Source organism: Cnephaeus nilssonii (genome assembly GCF_951640355.1).
Source record: "Cnephaeus nilssonii genome assembly, chromosome: 13".
Classification (NCBI taxonomy): domain Eukaryota; kingdom Metazoa; phylum Chordata; class Mammalia; order Chiroptera; family Vespertilionidae; genus Cnephaeus; species Cnephaeus nilssonii.
The window spans coordinates 42,090,498-42,111,308 of NC_137084.1; the positions used below are offsets into that span (position 1 = coordinate 42,090,498).

The 20,811-nt window shown below is 40.9% G+C and overlaps 1 protein-coding gene across 7 annotated transcripts in view; it reads left to right on the forward strand.

The window, feature by feature from the left end:
- Positions 1-239: 239 nt before the first annotated feature.
- Positions 240-20,811, forward strand: part of NUP98 (nucleoporin 98 and 96 precursor) — a gene marked incomplete at its 3' end in the record, with an annotated part of 97,137 nt that continues 76,565 nt past the window's right edge. For 6 of the 7 annotated variants that reach the window (XM_079787249.1, XM_079787252.1, XM_079787250.1 and 3 more), the window contains exons 1-6: positions 242-412; positions 13,158-13,259; positions 15,677-15,778; positions 15,889-16,065; positions 17,472-17,611; positions 19,083-19,190. In XM_079787249.1, the coding sequence (XP_079643375.1) occupies positions 13,184-13,259; positions 15,677-15,778; positions 15,889-16,065; positions 17,472-17,611; positions 19,083-19,190 (603 nt within the window). In that variant the 5' untranslated portion in view covers positions 242-412; positions 13,158-13,183. Of the gene's footprint in view, positions 413-13,157; positions 13,260-15,676; positions 15,779-15,888; positions 16,066-17,471; positions 17,612-19,082; positions 19,191-20,811 lie in introns of all 7 variants that reach the window. The other variant, XM_079787255.1, reaches the window with a different exon arrangement.

A 20,811-nucleotide genomic window follows, 5' to 3' on the forward strand; every position in this document is an offset into this window, starting at 1 on the left:
AACCGCGGCGGTGAGAGGCGGGACTCCAAGCCCCTCCCACCACCCCTTCCCTTTCCTCCCCCTAATTCCCTAAGTCCCTCCTCTTCCTCCTCTCCCCGTCTCCTGAAGACCGCCCTCACGTTCAGTTTCAAAAGCCTCGTTGCCCAATGAGCGGTAGGGTGGGCCTAGAGTGGCGTGGTCGGCTGCCAATGCACCGGCAGCGGGGGCGGAGCGCCCGGAGCGAACCGCTGACGGCGGGCGGCGTGTGACGCATTCGGGCCCTCTGCGCGCTGCCCCCGAAGCGGCGCTCTGTGTCGGAGCTGGTGGCGGCGGTGACGGTTTCGAGGCGGCCGCGCGCTGCTCCCTTGAGCGGCGGGTGGCGAACGGGCCTAGGCTTTGACTCCTGGCACTTCCCCTCCCCCACCACGCCGAGGTAAGTCGGGGGCCGGGATGGCGGCGGCTCGGGACTGCAGGCTCCTCCTCTCCTCCGAGCGGGCGGTGTGCGGGGCTTCCCAGGCCCTCTCTGCGCCCAAGTCTCGGGCCCCGCGCGCATCTGCCCTGAGGGAGGGGGCGGGCCCGCGAGCCTGCGGCCCCGAGGCGGACTCTTCAGAAACTGGGAGAGAATGGCTGTCGGTGGAGTCTGGGCCCGGGAGCTCCCATCGCAGCCTACGGTGAGGGAGCGTCCATCTATCCGGTTGTACTTATTCATTTGCCCGGCGATGACTAGGTGGGCCGGGCCAATGAATAGGGTCTCCTTTCATTTGCGGTGGCAGCGCCTTAAAACCCTGAATAGGATCTCGCCGCACTTCCCTGGACTCTCCGAGTGGGATGGGCTGTATTTGCCTTGGCCTCCTACTGGGAAATTTGCAGTTCCAGGGTTAAGGTGGGTGGATCAAGAGTTTGTTAGCTTTTTGAAACATCTGAGAATTAAGGTCAGGTTGGTGGAGTAAAAGATTATTTTCTGGTCTCCCACGTGTTTCCTGTAAAAGCTAATTGGAAAGATGGGGTTTCTAGATTACTATAGAGCCATAAGGACCTAAGTGATTTAAGCCAATCTACCCTAGATCACGAGCAAGGTTTATAGCTGGAGAAGCCCAGGCCCAGAGAAGGGACAGGATTAGCCAGTGCCAGATCTGACTCAGTCTGGAAATGTGTCTACTAGTGGTACCCTAACCTAGACCAGGAGACCTAAGCTTAAAAGTTGGTTAAAGAATGTCAGTAATGTCATGTACTGTAAAACAAATTGGTAAGACCACAAGTTATTGGATGGTTTCCTGTTCCAAATCTAAAACTTTTATTCTCCTGGGGACTCAGAAGAAAGAGTCCACTAACCACAGCGGTGTTGGAATAGAAAGCAGAAAATATAGATGAGACTTAGAAACGTAGGCCAGCAATCATTTTACCTTGGAACTCATGGCTTCTCTCTTGTGCAGAATCAAAGTTTTGTAGTAGAAGAAGATGAGAAAATGAAACTCAGTTTTGAAAAATAAACTAAAGCATTCTCTGTGGCAGCCTTATAAATTAAGAAGCCCTTGTTAACTGGGTGACAGATGGTCTGTTTACTTGGTGGAAGAAGTTAGGGTGTTTAAAAAACAAAAACAGAAGTTGGACAGGATGGAGGGACTAGGAAATACATTGGTAGAATTGTTTTTTGACTCTTCACTAAGATTTGATGTTCCCTGGCCGGTGATGCTCAGTTGGAGCGTCGTCCTGTACACCAAAAGGTGGTGGGTTCGATGGATCTGTCTCCTCTCTCCCCTGTCCTCCCTCCCTCCCTTCTTCTCTGTAAAAAATCATTTAAAATTTTTTGATAAAAGTAAATAATCACTATATATCAATAAGGTCTTCACTCTTGTTTAGATGACAACAAAACTGAAAAAGAGTAGTATACTAGTATAAGAGCTGAAGAGATCTGTAGCCTAAATACTAAGATATGAACAGGATATATTTTCTGTGATATTTTCTCAGTACAAGCATCACCCTCTTCTGGGAAGTCTTACCTGGCATCCTCTCCGGTGCAAGCTTCCATTAACACTATTTGAGACTTCTATTTATAGCCCAAATAATTTTGGATTTTAGCTGTTTGTCTTTTTATTAGTCTGTGGTAAATATTTTTGTCTTTGTATTCAGGTTGTTTGGCACATAGTAGGCGCTCAGTAAGTGTGTTTGCTTAAATCAGTGGTCGGCAAACTCATTAGTCAACAGAGCCAAATATCAACAGTACAATGATTGAAATTTCTTTTGAGAGCCAAATTTTTTAAACTTAAACTATATAGGTAGGTACATTGTTATTAACTTAATTAGGGTACTCCTAAGCTGGCCTTTGCTAAAAACTCAAGGGGCCAAAGAGCCGCATGTGGCTCGCGAGCCGCAGTTTGCTGACCACTTGCTTAAATGAATAAACACATATGGAGGAATTAAACCTAAAAATCCTATATAATAAAACCCTAATATGCAAATCGACCGAATGGTGGAACGACCTGTCGCTATGATGCGCACTGACCACCAGGAGGCAGACACTCAACACAGGAGCTGCCTCTAGTCCGCAGGCCCCAGGCCAGCCAAGGCAGGTGCCAGTGGGGGTGCCCACACACACACCCCTCCCCCCCCCCCCCCCCCCCCATCGCCCTACCAGTTGCCCCACAGATTGGTCCTGATTGCCAGTCAAGCCTAGGAACCCTACCCATGTATGAATTTTGTGTAGCGGGCCTCTAGTAGTCTATAAAGAGGCTGGGTATTTGTGTGCTCCTGAAATAGGAGGCCCAGATAAGAGGACTCATAACATTCATGTTACATGGTACTTTGATACCTGATTTTACTTCTGTCCACTAGCTCTTAGATAGCTAAGGGCAAGTAGTGTGTTCAGGAAATCACATTCGCAGCTTAGAGGAAAAAAAATCGGTTATATCATTTTATTGCAATATTATTTTTATGGTGGCAGTTAACCTATGAAGTAAGGGGTTTAATTTCCAATAAATTCCATCTGTAATTATGGAATTTGTTGAAAGGTTAGAGGACTAAGAAATTCAGAGATTAAACAATAGATGTTAGAGGTAAGGTATGTTTCTTGAGAATTTGGTGCATGCTTTGTGTTTGGAATTGAACCTAAGTATAGTAAGTCCTCACTTAACATCATTGATAGGTTTTTGGTACTGTACTGAAACTATGAAACTACTTATAACACAACCAGTTTGAGATAGGTTAATTGATATAAACAAGAGTTAAATTCTTACGGCACCTCATTAACATTATAACAAAATGATGATGTTTGAAGAGTTGCTGTATTTAGAGCAAGGTTTCTCGCCTTGACACTGTTGACATTTTGAACCAGATAATTCTTTATTTGGGGGAGCTGTCTTCTGTATTGCAGGATGTTTAGCAACATTCCTGGCCTCTATCCATAATACCCCCTCCCCAAGTTGTAACAATTCAGAATGTCTCCAGACATTGTCAGATGTCCCTGGGATGCAAAATTGCCTCAGATTGAGACCACTTCTCTAGAGAAAATATTTCCAATATGTATTTCAGTAAAATCATACCTTTATGTGTTGCCTGATATATGCTTGTAAAGTCAGCTAATAAATTGCATTTTGTAAAAATTGTCCTTGAAAAACCTTTAAATTAAATTGTTTTGAAATCTGGTATTGAGAAGCTGCAAAGAGTCCCAGACTCATTTTCTTTAGTTTCTCCTTTCATTTCTGTGGTAGTCTCCAATTCTCTGGGATAGGAAAAATCAAGGTCTTGTTTGAAAGGGGGTAGACCATTGGTTAAATAAAGCAATATGTATATTTTTGTGGAAGAAGGCACAGGAACCTGTAGTTGATATAATTAAATGTGATGCTTTGTGATTCCATTACTGATATACATTTTACTGATATACATAAATATGCACTAATCAGAGGCTTTGTCCCATTATACTGACACTGAGAATTTTATAAATACTGATAATTGCCGTATTGAAGAGTTTGTCCTTAATTCAGTGTGGTGTGGAACAATTGCAAATTTTCAGTAGAGGAATAAAAATTGGTTCTTAAAATATAGCTCTAACTAGAGGCCTAGTGCACAAAATTTGTACACTTGTGGGGCAGGGGTCCCTCAGCCCAGCCTGCGCCCTCTCGTAGTCCAGGACCCCTCAGGGGATGTCTGCCTGCCGGGGATCGGGCCTACACCGCAGTCAGACATCCCTCTCACAGTCCGGGGATTTCGTAGTCTGAGACTCCTCGCTCCTTCCCGCCCACCTGCAGCGGAGGCAGGAGAGGCTGCTGCCATCACCACTGCACTCGCCAACCACGAGCCCGGCTTCTATCTGAGCGGTGCTCCCCCTGTGGGAGTGCACTGACCACCAAGGGGCAGCTCCTGCATTGGGTGTCTGCCCCCTGGTGGTCAGTGTGCATCATAGTGACCAGTTGTCCAGCTATTCACTCAATCTGCATATTAGGGTTTTATTATATAGGACTAGAGGCCCAGTGCATGATTGAATCATGCACGTGTAGGGTCCCCTACACGCTTTTGCTTTCAATCACGGGGGAGCTGGGTGCCTGTCCGCTGGTGCACCTGGCCTTTCAGAAGCCTCCGGCGCGGCGGAGGCTTCTGAAAGGCCTGGTGCCTGAGTGGACAGGCACCCAGCTCCCACGCTTTTGCTTTCGATCGCAGGGGAGCTGGGTATCTGTCCGCTGGTGCACCAGGCCTTTCAGAAGCCTCCGCCCCACTGGAGGCTTCTGAAAGGCCTGGTGCCTGAGTGGACAGGCACCCAGCTCCCCCGCTTTTGATGGTCTGCAATGGGACGTGAGCTCGCTGCCCCAGAGGCCCCTTCTGTGCCGCAGCACAGCCATGGCGCAGACGCTGAGCTCAAGCCGCTGCTGGCGACGCGAGCTCAGCGTCCCACCTGCCCAATCAGCCCCCCCGGCCCCCCCGAGTCCCGCCCCCCCGCGCCTCCTGGCCAGTCGCGGGCATAGCAAAGGTATGGTCAATTTGCATATTTGTCTATTAGGTAGGATTAGCTAAGTGATACTAAGTGAGTTTAAGCTTGGGTAGATTGGAAGGTGTGGAATTGGATTTAGGCTGTAGCAATAGTCTAGGAAGAGAGCAGGTCTCAAAGGTTTTGTTCGTTTGGTTTTTTGGGAGTGGTTCTCAAAGTTTGAGGTCTCTGGATTCCTTCAGGCTTTTAAAACTTATTGAAGATTCCAAACAGCTTTTATGTGGGTTACATCTACTAGTATTTACTTTACTAGAAATTAAAACAAATTTTTAAACGATTTGTTGATTTTAAGAAGTAATAAGTTAATTTGTTAACATAAGTAATTTTATGAAAAATGACAAATTTTAGTGACAAAGATGGTGTTATCTTACATTTTTGCAAATATCATTAATGTCTGACTTAATAGAAGACCATTGGATTTGCAGATTGTCTTTTGCATTAATGGTTATGTTGTTTTGGTTGAAGTATGTGAGCAAAATTCAGCCTCATGCAGATACTGGAAAAGGGTGTTGTGTTTTTGTTTTTTTACAGTTTGGATGACTTTACTAATTGAAGGGAGGAGTTTTTAAATAGCCTTTTCAAGTAATTGTAGTTGTTCTTTGACACTACACTCAAACCTTTTTAAAAGTTTGTTGCAATATGAAATCTGAAACCATATCATTGAGCTTTTGTGCTCTGTTACATTAAAATTCATTTGTTATTGCACTTTAAATGAATATTATCCATGCGAGATGGTATGAAATTATATATTGATCATTCACTGGGTTATGTATCTCTTCCAAATGTTGACGAAGTTAATTGTACATTTGTTAATATTTTCACTTTTCAGATAAGTCTTTAGAACTTGGGAAGCTGAGGAGTTCTTGGTGGTGGATACAAGTTTTCAAAATTCTAATTTTGTTCCCAATCTGAATAACCATGGTTTGTTACTCATTCTTTGAAATAAAAATGGTGTTCCATGAGAAAATCAATGAGTTTAGTTTCGTCTTAAAAATAATCATACGAGCCCAACCACTGGTGGCTGAGAGGTTGAGCGTCGACCTATGAACAAGGAGTTCGTGGTACATGCCCAGGTTGCATGCTCCATTCCCAGTGTTTGGTGTGCAGGAGGCAGCTGATCTGTGATTTCATCATTGATGTTTCTCTCTCTCCCTCTCACTTTCTCTCTGAAATCTATCTATATAAAAGCCTAAGCGACTGGTAGCTATGACACGCACTGACCACCAGGGGGCAGGCGCACAGGCATGGGAACATGGAACAGACTGCTGAATCTCAGAGGGAAGGAGAGAGAGGGGAGGGTAAGAAGAGATTAACCAGACATCGTATATGCATACCAGAGGCCTGGTACACAGATTCTTGCACCAGTGGGGTCCCTTGGCTCGGCCTAGCCTGGGGGGAATGGGCCAAAACCGGCAGTCCAACATCCTCCAAGGGGTCCTGGATTGCAAGAGGGTGCAGGCCAGGTCGAGGGACCCCACCCACCATTGCACCAATCCATGCACTGGGCTTCTAGTAAAAATATATTTAAAAGTAAAAGTAATCACATAAGTGTTTTTTTTGTTTGTTTGTTTTGTTTTTGTTTGTTTGTTTGTTTTCACATGAGTGTTTTACCTTGAGACAACCCTTGTATTTCAGTATGGACAAGTTCTTTTGAGTACTTCCCATTTTATCCCCCAAAATAATCAGATTATTAAAAAAGGTGTGTACTGAAATGTTGAGAATTAATACCATCATTACTTAGTGCTTCATCAAGGACATTCAAGTTAAAGTGGCTTTTTTTTTTTTTTTGTATTTGTTAAGTGGGTGGCAGTGAATAATTCAGTGACTGTTAGTATAGTTTGGGGCCTTTGTCTTGATTCATGCTCAGGTTACAGCGGTTTTATAAACCATTGCTTTTTGCTTTTTTTTTTTTAACCATTGCTTTTTGCACCCCAGTGCAGAAGTCAGCACAGAAAATAAGGTAAATAATGTCTAATACTTACTATGAAAATTGTTTTGGCTTCATGGACTCCTTGAAAGAGATCTCAAGGACTTCTAGTGACCTTTCGACCACACTTTGAGATCCTCTAATCCAGAACTAGTTCATACAGACCTAAGCTTCTTTGAAAGGGTTCTACTGTACCCTCCCCTCTTTATTTTGGCCAGGGCAGCTTCTGCTTATGTCTGTTTCACGTATTGGGTTCCGTAGCTAAAAATGCTTGAAAATCATTGATCAAGGGGAAAAGAATCAAGGGCCTGGGGAAATAAAAAAAAGAATGGAGTGCCTAAATTAGGACTGTCTGTTCAGGAAAAGAACAGTTCATCCTCTGTGAATACATGTTATAGCCACTCATCACTGTAATTACACACTTTTTGAGTCTTGCTTTCATGTACTTTGACACACTTTGCTGTTATTTGCACACCTAACTTATTCGAGTAACCTTCTTAAGAAATAGGCAAATGGGTTTGTACATAAAAAAAGAGTAGTTGGGAATGAGGCTAGAGATGTGAGATGAGAGGCAGAGTGACCTGGGTATGTTGTGTGTAGGGGCTTTTGGTTTTTGTTGTTTGCAATGGTACTTTATAGTTGTGTTAGGTGGTTAGTAGATGACACTGAAGTATTGGGAACTGAATCGTATTATATAGAGTTCTAGTTAGGCATTGATAAATCAAAGTTTAGAGTGGGGGGAAATTATTACACTTTACTAATTAGAAATATTGTAAAATGTTGATTGAAACACAACAGAAACCTGCTTTTCAGTGAAATATATTTATCTTTTTCTGATTGGGTTATTTTGCTTAGCATGATGCTTTTAAAGTTTATTTTGTTGGATATGAGTATTGCTACTCCAGCTTTTTTTTTTCTTTTCCATGTGCATGGAAAATATTTTTCCATTCCTTCACTTTCATCCTGTATGTGTCTTTTGTTTTGAGGTGGATTTCTTGTAGACAGCATATAGTTGGGTCATGTTTTTGTATCCATTCAGCTACCCTACACCTTTTGATTGGAGCATTTAATCCATTTACGATTAGGGTTATTATTGAGAGGTACTTATTTATAGCCATTTTAATTCTATATGGCTAGGTTTCTCTCTCCATTTCTTCTTCTCAGCAATCCCTTACACCAATCCCTTTAGCATTTCTTGTAATGCTGGCTTGGTGGTGATGAACTCCTTTAGCCATTTTTTTTTTTTTTTTGTCTGGGAAGCTCTTTATTTGAGTGTCTATTTTGAATGATAGCCTTGCTGGATATAGTCATCTTGGTCTCAGATCCTTGCCTTCCATTAGCTTGAGTACTTCATGCCATTCTCTTCTGGTCTGTAGAGTTTCTAATGAGAAGTCAGGTGTCAGCCTTATGGGAACTCCTTTGTAGGTTACGTTTTCTTTTCTCTTGCTGCCTTTGTCTCTCTTTGTCTTTAATTTTTGGCATTTTAATTATGATGTGTCTGGGCATGGGTCTGCTTGGGTTCTTTTTGTTTGGGGTTCTCTGTGTCTCCTGCACTTGTGTGACTTTTTCCTTTACCAGTTTAGGGAAGTTTCCTACCATTATTTCTTCAAACACCTTTTCTATTCCTTTCTCCCTTTCTGCCTCTTCTAGCACACCTACTATTCTAATATTGTTTCGTTTCAGATTGTCCCACAGCTCCCTTAAGCTGTCCTCCTATTTTTTTATTGTTTTTTTCTTTTTGGTTCTTTAGTTGAGTGATATTTTCAACTCTGTCTTCTAATTCACTGATTCAATTCTCAGCTTCCCCTAATCTGCTGTGTATTCCTTCCAATGTGTTCTTTATTTGTGTTATGTCATTCTTTATCTCAGACTGTTCTTTTTTTCATAGTTACTATATCTTTTTTCATACTGTTGAGCATTTTTACCATCATTACTCTGAACTCTGTTTCAGATAAATTTCTTATCTCTGCTTCATTTATCTCTTCTCCTGGTGAATTCTCTAGTTCTTTCATTTGGGGGTTGTTTCTTTGTTTCCTCATTTTGGCTGTCTGTTTGGGTTTGTGACTATGTATTAGGTAGATTCTCTACACTTCTCAATCTCTAGTGCAGGTCAGTGTTAAAGGCTGTTTCTGACTAATTGGATCAGGCAAAGACTCAAAGCCTCCAGAAACGGCCTCGGACTACAAACTAATAGGATTCTGACTTGAATTGCCCCACGCAATCTTCCTCAGGTGTGGCGAGAGTATTTCAATAGGGTGGGGCAGTTGCTTCTGCCTGGAGGCTAATTGTTTTTTTTATATCTTAAGTTGCCTCAGGGCAAGGTGTTTTCCAATAGGGTGTGTCAACTGTCTTCCCCCCAGGCAAGGCAGATGACTGTGGAAAAGATGTCCTTCACTGTGGGAGGGAATGACTCAGCCCAGGAAACTTGGGGTGTCTGCCTTCTGAGCTCTATCCCCTGAGTTCCCAGTCCTGGATTCTGCTCTCACAGCTCCAGTCCACTTCACCTTCCCTCTGCCAGAGCACAGGGTGGGTGGCTCCACAGGGAATTTTTGTGCATTGGCCCTTTAAGAAGGTGCCCGAACTTTCAGCTGCCACTCCCTGGCAGACAGCACCCCAAAGCTTTTCACAGCTAGATGTTATTGTGGGCACCCTCCTCAGTTTGGTGCTCTCTTCTGGGGAGCCCAGCTTTGGGATTAGATCCCAGAGTTCTCAGTGGCACACCCCCCTTCCCGCCCCCCAGCTAAGATATCTCTCCGGGACTTCAGTTGCTGTCTGCATGCCTGGCCAGCCCTTTTGCGCCTCCGCCCCTCCTACCAGTCTGTATGCCATCTCTACCTTCAGTCCTTGGGTATCAGGGTTCTCTGCTGTGAGTTTTCCATTGATTATTCAGGAAACCTTTCTGTATTTCAGTTCTAATTCCAGCTTGTTCCTGGGAGCATGTTCATGCTCCATGTTCTTTTTTCATACTGTTCTCACTAAGTTCTGTGAAAACCTTATAGTTATTGTTTTGAACTCCATCTGGTAGTTTGTTTGCCTCCATTTCATTTATTTCTTTTTCTGGAGATTTCTCCTGTTCTTTCATTTGGGACCTGTTTCTTTGCCTTCCTCATCTTGGCTGCTTACCTATGTTTGTTTCTATGTATTATGTAGAGCTGCTACATTTTCCTTATGCAGGGACTGACCCCATGGAGTATGACTTGCTTTAGTGGGGCTTTGGTGCCCACCAAGTCTGGCCCTTGAGTGTGTCATTCATGGAGGTGTTTGGGCTGTAAACTGGTGTCTCTGAAGCTATTCACAAGGTGAACTGGCTCTGGGGCCTCCTGGCAAGTGCAAGGTCACCCACTCCTGCACCTTGCCTAGGGCCACCTGGCCTGAGCTACAGAGCCATTAACCGATGGCTGCTACTTTTGCTAGTATTAGAGGTACCTGGGAGAGGCCAAGCTATGAACTGAGGAAGCTGGCTGCTGCTCATGCCAGGCCTGGAGCCACTTAGCAAGAGGTACAGGGTATGGGGAAGCCAGATGTTGCTTGTTTGAGAGATATTAGGAAAGTCTGAAGCATGAGCCAAGACTGGACATTTGTGTGCAAAAGCCATTGGCAACTGCTTGGGTGAGTCTGAAAGTTGGGTGGGGCAGGGTCTCGGGGAATCACGAGGATGGGACAAACAGTGTTACCCAGGTTGATGGAGACTCAGATATGGTGCCCATTTGCAGGCTCTATGGGGGGAAGGAACAGTGGCCTCTGCTAGCACTTCTGTCTGGGAGAAAGCTGCCCCTCCAGTTCTCATCCTGATGCCAGACAATTCAGTTCCTCCCCATATGTCCTTGGTGCCTTTCAAGCTGCCACCCTAGCACTGGAGCTCAGTGCAAGGGAGTTTGAATAAGTCTGAGTGCAGGCCCTGTAAGAGGAATGCCTGGGACTACGTGAGTGAGTCCTTTGTCTCACGCAGCCACAATCTCCACTGGTTTTTACAGCCAGAAGTTATGGGACTTCTCTTCCTGGCATTGGGTTCTGATATGGGTCTGGGACTCCCTCGCTCCTTAGGGAGGGTGGTCCTTAGGGAGGGTCGCTGAAACGGAGCTATCCCTCCTGATTTCTTTTTAAATCCTCACCCGAGGATATTTTTCCCATTGATTTTTAGAGAGAGTGAAAGGGAGAAAGAGAAAGAAACATAATACGTGAGACACATCCATTTGTTGCTTCCTGCACAATCCCTGATTGGGGCCAGGAATGGAACCTGCAACCAAGATATGAGGCAGTTTTTAAAATCTTGGTTTGCTTCCATGGTAATTGTTTTTTTAAATCCTCACCTGAGGATATTTTTCCATTGATTTTAAGAGAGTGGAAAGGAGGGGGAGACACACACACAGAGAGAAATATTGATGTGAGAGAGACATATTGATCGGTTGCCTCTAGCATGCCCCCCCCCCCCCCGGGTGAACTGGCAGGGGGTGGGGGATCAAACCTGGAACCCTTCAGTCCACAGGCCGACCCTCTTATCCACTGAGCCAAATTGGCTAAGGTGGTAATAATTAAAACACACACACACACACACACACACACTTAGAATCTCAATATGGTCAGGGTTGAGACTAAGCCAAGCTCATCCTTGACAGAACCAAAAAGATAGGCTGATTTTGAGTGAGATGCTTTTCTTTCAGCAGTCTACTGGTAAATAGGATTTGGTCTCTGCATTGTCTCTTGTTCTTGTGTCTGGAACAGATAAATTGCCTTAATACTACATATGTTCTTTCTTGTTGCTTAGTATATTCCTTCCTAGGATTGAGGGAATCCATGGGAAGTCAGAAATAGGTTAAACTTTAACTTTGGGAAGCTTGCTAAACACCTGATTCTGTTTTCTCATCTGTAAAATGCAGGTGGTAAATAAAGCATAATATCCTTTCAGGGTTGTTGAGACAATATACAAGAGCTTATAAACTGTGAGGTGTTTCACAGAATATGTTATTACTACTTAAAATCTCTTTTGAAATATATGTGTGAATCTAGTTTTCTATATTAGATAAGATTATTAAAAATCCAAAAAACCTTTTTTTATCCTCACCGAGGATATTTTTTCCATCAATTTCCAGAGAGAGTGAAAGCAAAGGAGGGAGGGAAAAAAACATTGATGTGAGAGAGACACATGGATTGGTTGCCTCCCACACACACCCAACTGGGGCTGGGGAACAAACCTGCATCCCAAATATGTGGCCTTGACCAGCCAGGACTGGTTCAATTATTTCTAGAATGGGGGTGCGCGGGGGGGGGGGGGGGGAAGGTGTATTTTGAAAAGCTTGCCAGTGATTCTGATGTAGCAGCCCTAGCCATCTTAGACTACTGGTTTCAGTGAGCTTTGTTTAATCAAAGGAGTTATTAAATTCCTAGATGTTGGAAACTCAGTGTAGAAATATTTTTCTAGGAGAGTTTAGGGAACAGAATGTTAATTTCTATAAAAGCATTAGATATTTAAAGACAGCTTCATCTTTTCCAATGTTGCACAAAGTGTTTCAGGTGTTTAAGTACTAATGGGACACTGGAACAAAGAAAAGATATTTAATTTTATTATATGAACAAGGCATGATTTTACTAGAAGAAAAAACCTGAATTATGTGTACATCATAGGAAAATCATAGTACCTGTCAGAAAATACAAATAAGCCCTTGCCAGTATGGCTCAATGGTTCTATTCCTGGTCAAGGGTATGTACCTGAATTGCAGGTTCAATTCCCACCCCAGTAGGGGCGGGTGCTGAAAGCAACCAATCGATGTGTCGCTATCTCTCTCCCTCTTTCCTCCTCCCTCTCTCCCTTTTATATACAAAAAAAAGAGGGGGAAAATTTTTACAATGCAAACTATGGAAAATAAACCTTGACAAACATTTTGCTTCTCAGGTGGTTAGGATAGCAGAATATCACTGTAATTTTTTATGGGAATTGTGCATAACCTTCTAGATGAGCGTGTCAAAATCTGGCACCATGGACCTGAAATCGTCATTAAAAGGGTAGGCTTAGGTTTATAGGAGGTTAAAAAACATTGTTTTAAAGGGATGGTTTTGGTGGGATCTGAACTTTAACTTCACTTTGTGCTATTCAGCCCAATTTTTCAAGGTCTAATTTATCATACAAAGTTATAGGATATTGAATGAGAGTGGTGAGCATTATGCTACAATTTGCACAGGTCTAAGGGAATTTATATGGCCTGATGTATTTTCTGAAATAATTATATTGTATTCTGTGGTGATAATTATAAATGATAATTTTTTTCTTCTTTCCAGCATTCTGAAGCAGACTCATTTTGAAGATGTTTAATAAGTCATTTGGAACACCCTTTGGGGGTGGTACAGGTGGCTTTGGCACAACTTCAACATTTGGGCAGAGTAAGTTTAAAAAAAAAAAGGCGGGGGAGGGGATCTTAAGCTATTCTTATTAAGAACACATCCACTTTGATGGCTTTCGAGAAGAATTTTATTTATACTTTGGTTTTTATAACAATCTTTTAGAAGAAATCAGGATAAGATCTTGTGAAAATTTTCTAAGAATATAGAAATAAATTCTGAATTTTTATGGCTTTCTGATCATCAGTAGGTACTTAAAATATTTTTATATTAGGCCTTTTATTACTTAAAATTTTTTTCTTTTTTTTAATATATTTTGATTGATTTCAGAGAGGAAGGGAGAGGGAGAGAGCTAGAAACATCAATGATGAGAGAGAATCGTTGATAGGCTGCCTCCTGCACACCCCCAACTGGGGATCGAGCCCACAACCCAGGCATGTGGCCTTGAGAGAAATTGAACCCAGGACCCTTCAGTCCACGGGTATATGCTCTATCCACTGAGCCAAACCGGCCAGAGCTTTATTGGTCCTTTTAGCAGAAAGTTAGTTTGTTTCTAATTTTCAAACCAGGAAATAACTTGTTAAATATTGAAGCCTAATGCAATTATTGAATAACTGCTCTGAGATTTACTATATGAAAAAGATGTGATATTCAGAAACAGAACTGTTAAAATGTCTAAGCCCCTAATTCCCACCAGCCTTCCTGAGCTCACTCCCCTCCCCACCCTTGTACCTGACATTAGCTTCCTATAGCAATTCACTCATTTAAAAACGTTTTGTTAAAATATTTTTTTGTGTATTGTGGTTTTTTTTTTGTTTTTGTTTTTGTTTTTAATATTTTTATTGATTTCAGAGAGGAAGGGAGAGGGAGAGATAGAACATCCATGATGAGAGAGAATTATTGATCAGCTGCTTCCTGCACACCCCACACTAGGGATCAAGCCTGCAACTTGGGCATGTGCCCTTGACCAGGAATTGAACTGTGACCTCCTGGCTCATAGGTCAACGCTCAACCACTGAGCCATGCCAGCTGGGCTGTTGGTTTGTTTGTTTTTTTTGAGGCAATATTGGTTAATAACATAAGTTTCAGGTATGATCTCTGTACACATAGCATGCTCACTACCAAAAGTCTAGTTTCTGTTGCCATACATTTGACCTCCTTAACTTATTTAGTCTTCCCCTCACACCCCCACCCCCTCTGCTAATCACCAATCTGTTGTCTGTATCTGAGTGGTTTTGTTTTATCTTGTTTATTCATTTGTTGTTTTTGTTTTATATTACACATGAATGAAACCATACAATTTTTGTCTTTTTTTGGTCTAATTTCACTTAGTTTAATACCCCAAAGCTCCATTCATAATTTCTCAAATGGCAATATTTCATTTTTTTAAATGTATATCTCACATCTTTATCCATTCATCCATCCATTGACACTTAGGTTATTTCCATACCTTGGCTATTGTAAATAATACTGCAATGAACATAGGAGTGCATATATCTTTTCAAATTAGTGTTTTCATACTCTTCAAATAACTTCCCAGAGGAAGAATTGCTGGTTCATATAGTAGTTCTATTCTTAATTTTTTGAGGATTTTTAAAAAGCATAACTACAAACCTCAATCATGCTTAATAAAAATGATAGAGAACATTTCCTTGGTTTTTAAATTAAGAATGTTCCTAAGAGTCACCTTTTTTCCCTCAAAGTACATATTTCCCATTATAGAATTATGAATTAGGATCTCGGGGGTTGGAATCTGAACATAATGTATTTTGAAAACACTTCCCAGGTCATTCTGATGTTCTCTAGAAAATTAAGGACCGTTCATCCCATTGACTCAGAAGTAAATGATGTGTGAAGAGAATTTTAACACTTTCATTTTAATGATTTTACTTTTGTATGTAACTCAGTCACTAGTTACCTTGGCACTCGCCCCCCTCCCCCCCCCCCCCCGCTTTTTTTTAACCTACCTATTGAAGTCACACCTTTTCACCTTGTTTTCTTACTTTACCTGGGGACAATGGAAAAAAAATGTCTGTGGCTTAATTTTAGCGTTATAATTAGTCTGATGGAATTTTTAAAAAATTAAACAATTAAAAATTTGTTTAGACGGGGACAGGAAGAGATTAACTAAAGAATATTTAACAAGTTAACTGCCATAAGCGTCTATAGATGCAAGCGGCGGACCTTTTTAAATTAAATTCAAAATATCGTGGCAGTTACTGGATATGCTATATGCATACCCATAGACATACAATAGTGTGGGGAAGGCTGGGGGTGGGGGAGGGCTAGATGGAGGGGGGAAAATGGGAGGACATCTCTAATACTTTCAATAATAAATTTAAAAAATGATTAGATCAATGGTGCTATCCAAATGTAGAATATTAAGAAATATCAATATTATTTTTTATATTGTCACCTGATTTAGATCTTATTTTAACCCTGGATTTGGTTTTTTTCAGATACTGGCTTTGGCACTACTAGTGGAGGGGCATTTGGAACATCTGCATTTGGTTCTAGTAACAATACTGGAGGCCTTTTTGGAAATTCACAGACCAAACCAGGTAGGGGTTTTATTTGGAATAGAGTTGACTTATTTATAGCTAATATAGGACTTCACAAAGTGGCTCTAATATGTCTGTATAACTGTTTTTTACCCCCTTCCATCTCCCAGGAGGATTATTTGGTTCCAGTTCATTTAGCCAGCCAGCTACCTCCACAAGCACCGGGTTTGGGTTTGGCACATCAACAGGAACATCAAATAGCTTGTTTGGAGCTGCAAGCACAGGGACCAGTCTTTTCTCATCCCAAAACAATGCCTTTGCACAAAATAAGCCAACTGGCTTTGGGAGTAAGTAGAACATCATTGGACATCTACATTTAACAATCAGATTTCCCATTGAATGTGTTTTTTCTTCTCCTTTTCCCTGTGCTCAACTTCTTCTTTCCCCCCCACAAGATGACAGAAACAGAGGGAGAAGAAAACTTCAAAATGTATTGAAAGTTTAATAGATTAGAAAGGGAGGGAGGGGGGGATGTACATCTCTTCAAGAATGGAAATCGGAGAAGCATTAGTATTTAAGGGATATTCGAAGGTAGAGGCACCTGATAATAATAGAATGACCAGAGATGGGATGAAAAGCCAGGTTAGAGTGGTGTCGTAAGTGTTAAGACAGGAGAATTATGAGGAGGAATGTGTGTAGTCAACAGTATTGTGTGGCATGGGCACCTTTTTCTTGTCTCCGTTTCACATTTGATATGGAGAGAGACTAGAGCAGCAGTGATAAATACTGGCCATGACATGTTTATTCCTTCATTTCTTGCCCATGGCAGATATTTTTAATTGATGGCTTCTTTCTATTGTAATCTAAATGTGATCTGGGGATGTTTCTCCACACAGCACTTTAGTTGAATAAACGTGGCCTGTGAGTTGATGCCGTTCCCAGCACAGGCAAATGGCAGAATGACTAAGTTACCAAACTACCAGTATTTTTTTTTTACAAAGGGAAAGCTTTTGTGGGGATGTTGAAATATTTAACCATGACAATGTAAAATGCAATCTAACATACTAATTCAAAAGAGATGTACCTATTCACTTTATGGATTAGGATATGTTTTTAGAAAATAAATAATTTGCCCTTGAGAAAGCACTTTCTTTTTAACATGGTAATTAGGATATCGCTTAATGTTAAATAGTATTGGCAGATAACTTCCCATTACTTGCTGACATTTCTGGCTCTATATAGATAACTTCTTTAGAAGTAGTATTTCTCATATTTTGAAAAATACCCCTTAGAGAACAGTTAAATTCACTTAATTTTTATTTTTTTCCACTTAATTTTTAAAATGAGCCTTTTGGAAAAGTAAGGTAATGAGAGGATCTATTTTCTATAAAATGATCAGCATGCCTAGTAATTTTTCTATAATAAGAGAGGAATATGCTAATTATCTGTTACGCCCTTCTTTTAACTTGTATTTAAATTTTACCCAAGTATGGCTTCTTGGAAACTTAGTTGAATATAGGATTCAGATTTTGTGTCACTTCAGAGTTGTGAGCTTAGAATTGTGTGTGTGTGTGTGTGTGTGTGTGTGTGTGTGTGTGTGTGTATGAAATACCTGCTAGTGAAAAAGAAATTTGAAAGAGAAAATTTGAGGTTGTGAAAGTACTGCTGTTCTAGTGCCACAGTTCAATTTCAAGATACCTTACAGGTTCTTACATTCTTTACTGTTACCATCTAATTTTTCTATCCATTATAGATTTTGGAACAAGTACTAGCAGTGGGGGACTTTTTGGAACTACAAATACCACCTCCAATCCTTTTGGAAGCACATCTGGCTCCCTTTTTGGGCCCAGTAGTTTTACAGCTGCTCCCACTGGGACTACTATTAAATTTAATGTAAGTATTTTCTTTCAACTTTTGTGGAACTTCTCTCCCATTTGTATATTTGCAGAATGAATCATAAAGTTTTTTCTCTTTCGAATTATGCAAAGCTTACTCTCATTCTTCCCAAAAGATGTGCTAAGAACAAAATCTGTAACTAGTTGTATAGTAGAAAGGAAAGGTCTTAAAATATAAATCTAGATTATAATGCATATTTGAATTATATTTACCCCAGTCAAATTTGTATTCACAAGGTTGATTATAACAGGTAACATAAGGTTGAATTTGTACTAGTACTTACTGTGTTCATAATTTGGCCTCTGAATGGTCAAACATTCTTTATAGAGATAAGGAATATGGGGCAAACTGTAGGAAAATAAGATCTCTTCAAGGAGATACATGGAATCACTCATCAATATTGTGTGCTAGTTAAAAAATAAAGCTTTTGTTGGTAAAATGGCAAAATGGGCAATAGAGTTTTGTTTTCTTTGGCTTTTTTGAGAGGAGTTAGGTAGAAGATTAGAAGGGAAGCTATTGTTTATAAAAATATATGGAATACCACTTGATGTGATTGGTTGGAAGATACTTAGGATAGGCTTGAGGCAGTTAGCCTAATGGCAATCTGGCAAAAATAGGGCTTGTCAAAAGTTCAGAAAGTTCAGAAAGAAATTTCTCAGGCAAGGTGGTAAATTCATAACAGTACTGAAATTAGAATTCTTAATTTAAAATAAAAGTAAATACAAATGATAGAGAAAAATACTATGTGTTGTCTCAGAAAGTACAATAATTGAGAAAACTGATACAAGTAAGAATCTTCAGTTACTTGTGTCTTTTTCCTCAGATGATCATAGGGGCCAGGGGGAATCAGGCTTCCATATTTGTTAAATGCAATAATAGTTATAAAGCAAACATTTCAGAGCAGAGAAAGAGATCCATCTCAGAAATAGAGGTTTAAATGTGTATATTGGATAAAGTGGATAAAGTTTTCCTATATAATATTAAATACCTTTTAGTAGATAATTAGATGGTTTGGTTATGGCAGTGGTCGGCAAACTCATTAGTCAACAGAGCCAAATATCAACAGTACGATTGAAATTTCTTTTGAGAGCCAAATTTTTTAAACTTAAACTATATAGGTAGGTACATTGTTATTAACTTAATTAGGGTACTCCTAAGCTGGCCTTTGCTAAAAACTCAAGGGGCCAAAGAGCTGCATGTGGCTCGTGAGCCACAGTATGCCGACCACTGGGTTATGGGATTAATTTCTGGGTTTGTGATAACTATTACTGAGATTGATGTATGGAGAGAACAGACATGCAGTGTATTTAGTCAAGCATCCTAGGAACCGTCTCATTAGTAAAAGACCTAATGGACTTAGTTATAGGGTTCAGTGGTTGCAGAATTGTGTCTGTGAGAGTAGGGATATCAAGCCTGGTTTTATACATCTGCTTTAGACTTTCAAATTTGCTTTTATCTTCTGTTGCAGCCTCTAACTGGTACGGATACTATGGTTAAAGCTGGAGTTAGTACTAACATCAGTACCAAGCACCAGTGTATCACTGCTATGAAAGAATATGAAAGCAAGTCACTAGAGGTCAGTAAAATGCAATACAGAATATCAACCTAACCTTTTGATTCTATTGGAGAGCTGCTTTTGAAAATGTTTTTTATTATTTTTAGGATCAAGTGATTCACATTAGGTTTATGTAAAAAACTAACAAATAATTTTTAAATTAACGTACTATTTATAGATGTGTATTGTTTTAGGCAGGAATAATATTCAGATTGTATGTACGGGCATAATTCTATTAATAGTGTATTCTGATCGGATGTTGCCCACACTATACTGGACAGTGTGTGTCTGGAGTACATGTGTGTGTTTTTATTGGTTTGTTTTTGTTAATCCTCACCTGAAGGTATTTTTTCCACTGGTTCTTAGAGAGAGTGGATAGGGAGGGAGGGAAGGAGAGAGACAGGGGGTGGGGTGGCGGGGAGACACACATCAGTTGGTTGCTTCTTGCCAGGACCAGGGTCGGGGATCAAACCCTCGACCCTTCGGTGTGTGGGCTGTCGCTCTAACCACTTAGCAATACCAGCCAGGCCATGTGTGTGTTTTTAATAAACTTATGCAAAGTTGTAAGTTTAAAACATAGTAAGCTTTCATTGAGTAAACTACACTCATGTAACCAGGATCTAAAGACACAGCATTACGAGCACCTTTGAGGGCCCCCTTTGTGCCCAACCCCCCAGTCACAATCTTCTCCTTCTAAAGGTAAACGCTAACCTGAATACCCATATTTTGCCTATTTTTGCATTTAAAGATGAAATCTTACATTATGTGCTCTTAAGTTTCCTTTTACATTGAGATCGTCCATGTTGTTGCATGAAGTTAGTTTATTCTTGTTGCTGTGTAGTTCTTTGTACATTTTGATTATCCCTGATTGTAGCTGTTGCTTCTTCCTACATCCTAACTGCATTTGCTTTATTGGAGAGTGCAGAAACATCATGACTTGTGAGACAAAACTACTAAACTTTATTCCTTCTTTCCTTAAATTTTCTGAACTCTCCAGAATCCTTCATCTTTGAATCTGCTGATTTTTACATTTGGAGTGGGAGTAGACAAGATTATTATACTAAATAATGAAAAGCATTGTACTGAAAGAAAGTATTATCCTCAGATCTCTCATAAGCTGCCTGTTTTTTGTTTGTTTGTTTTTTTAATCCTCACTGGAGGATATGTTTTAATTGATTTTTAAAGAGAGAGAGAGAGACAGAGACAGAGACAGAGACAGAGACATCAATCGGTTGCCTCTGGGGATGAAACCCGCAACCTCTTGGTATACAGGATGATGCTCCAACCAAGCCATCCAGCCATGGTGCTACCTGAATCTTTTTTTTTTTAAATATATTTTATTGATTTTTTACAGAGAGGAAGAGAGAGGGATAGAGAGTTAGAAACATCGAGGAGAGAGAAACATCGATCAGCTGCCTTTTGCACACCCCCTACTGGGATGTGCCCGCAACCAAGGCACACGCCCTTAACTTGAATCGAACCCGGGACCCTTGAGTCCGCAGGCCGACGCTCTATCCACTGAGCCAAACCAGTTTCAGCAAGAAAGATAGATTTTTTAAACAAATGATTAGAAATATGATGAGTGCTATGAAGAAGTGCAGAGTGCTGTGGGAGTCTGTGCAGAGGGACCTAACACTGTTTA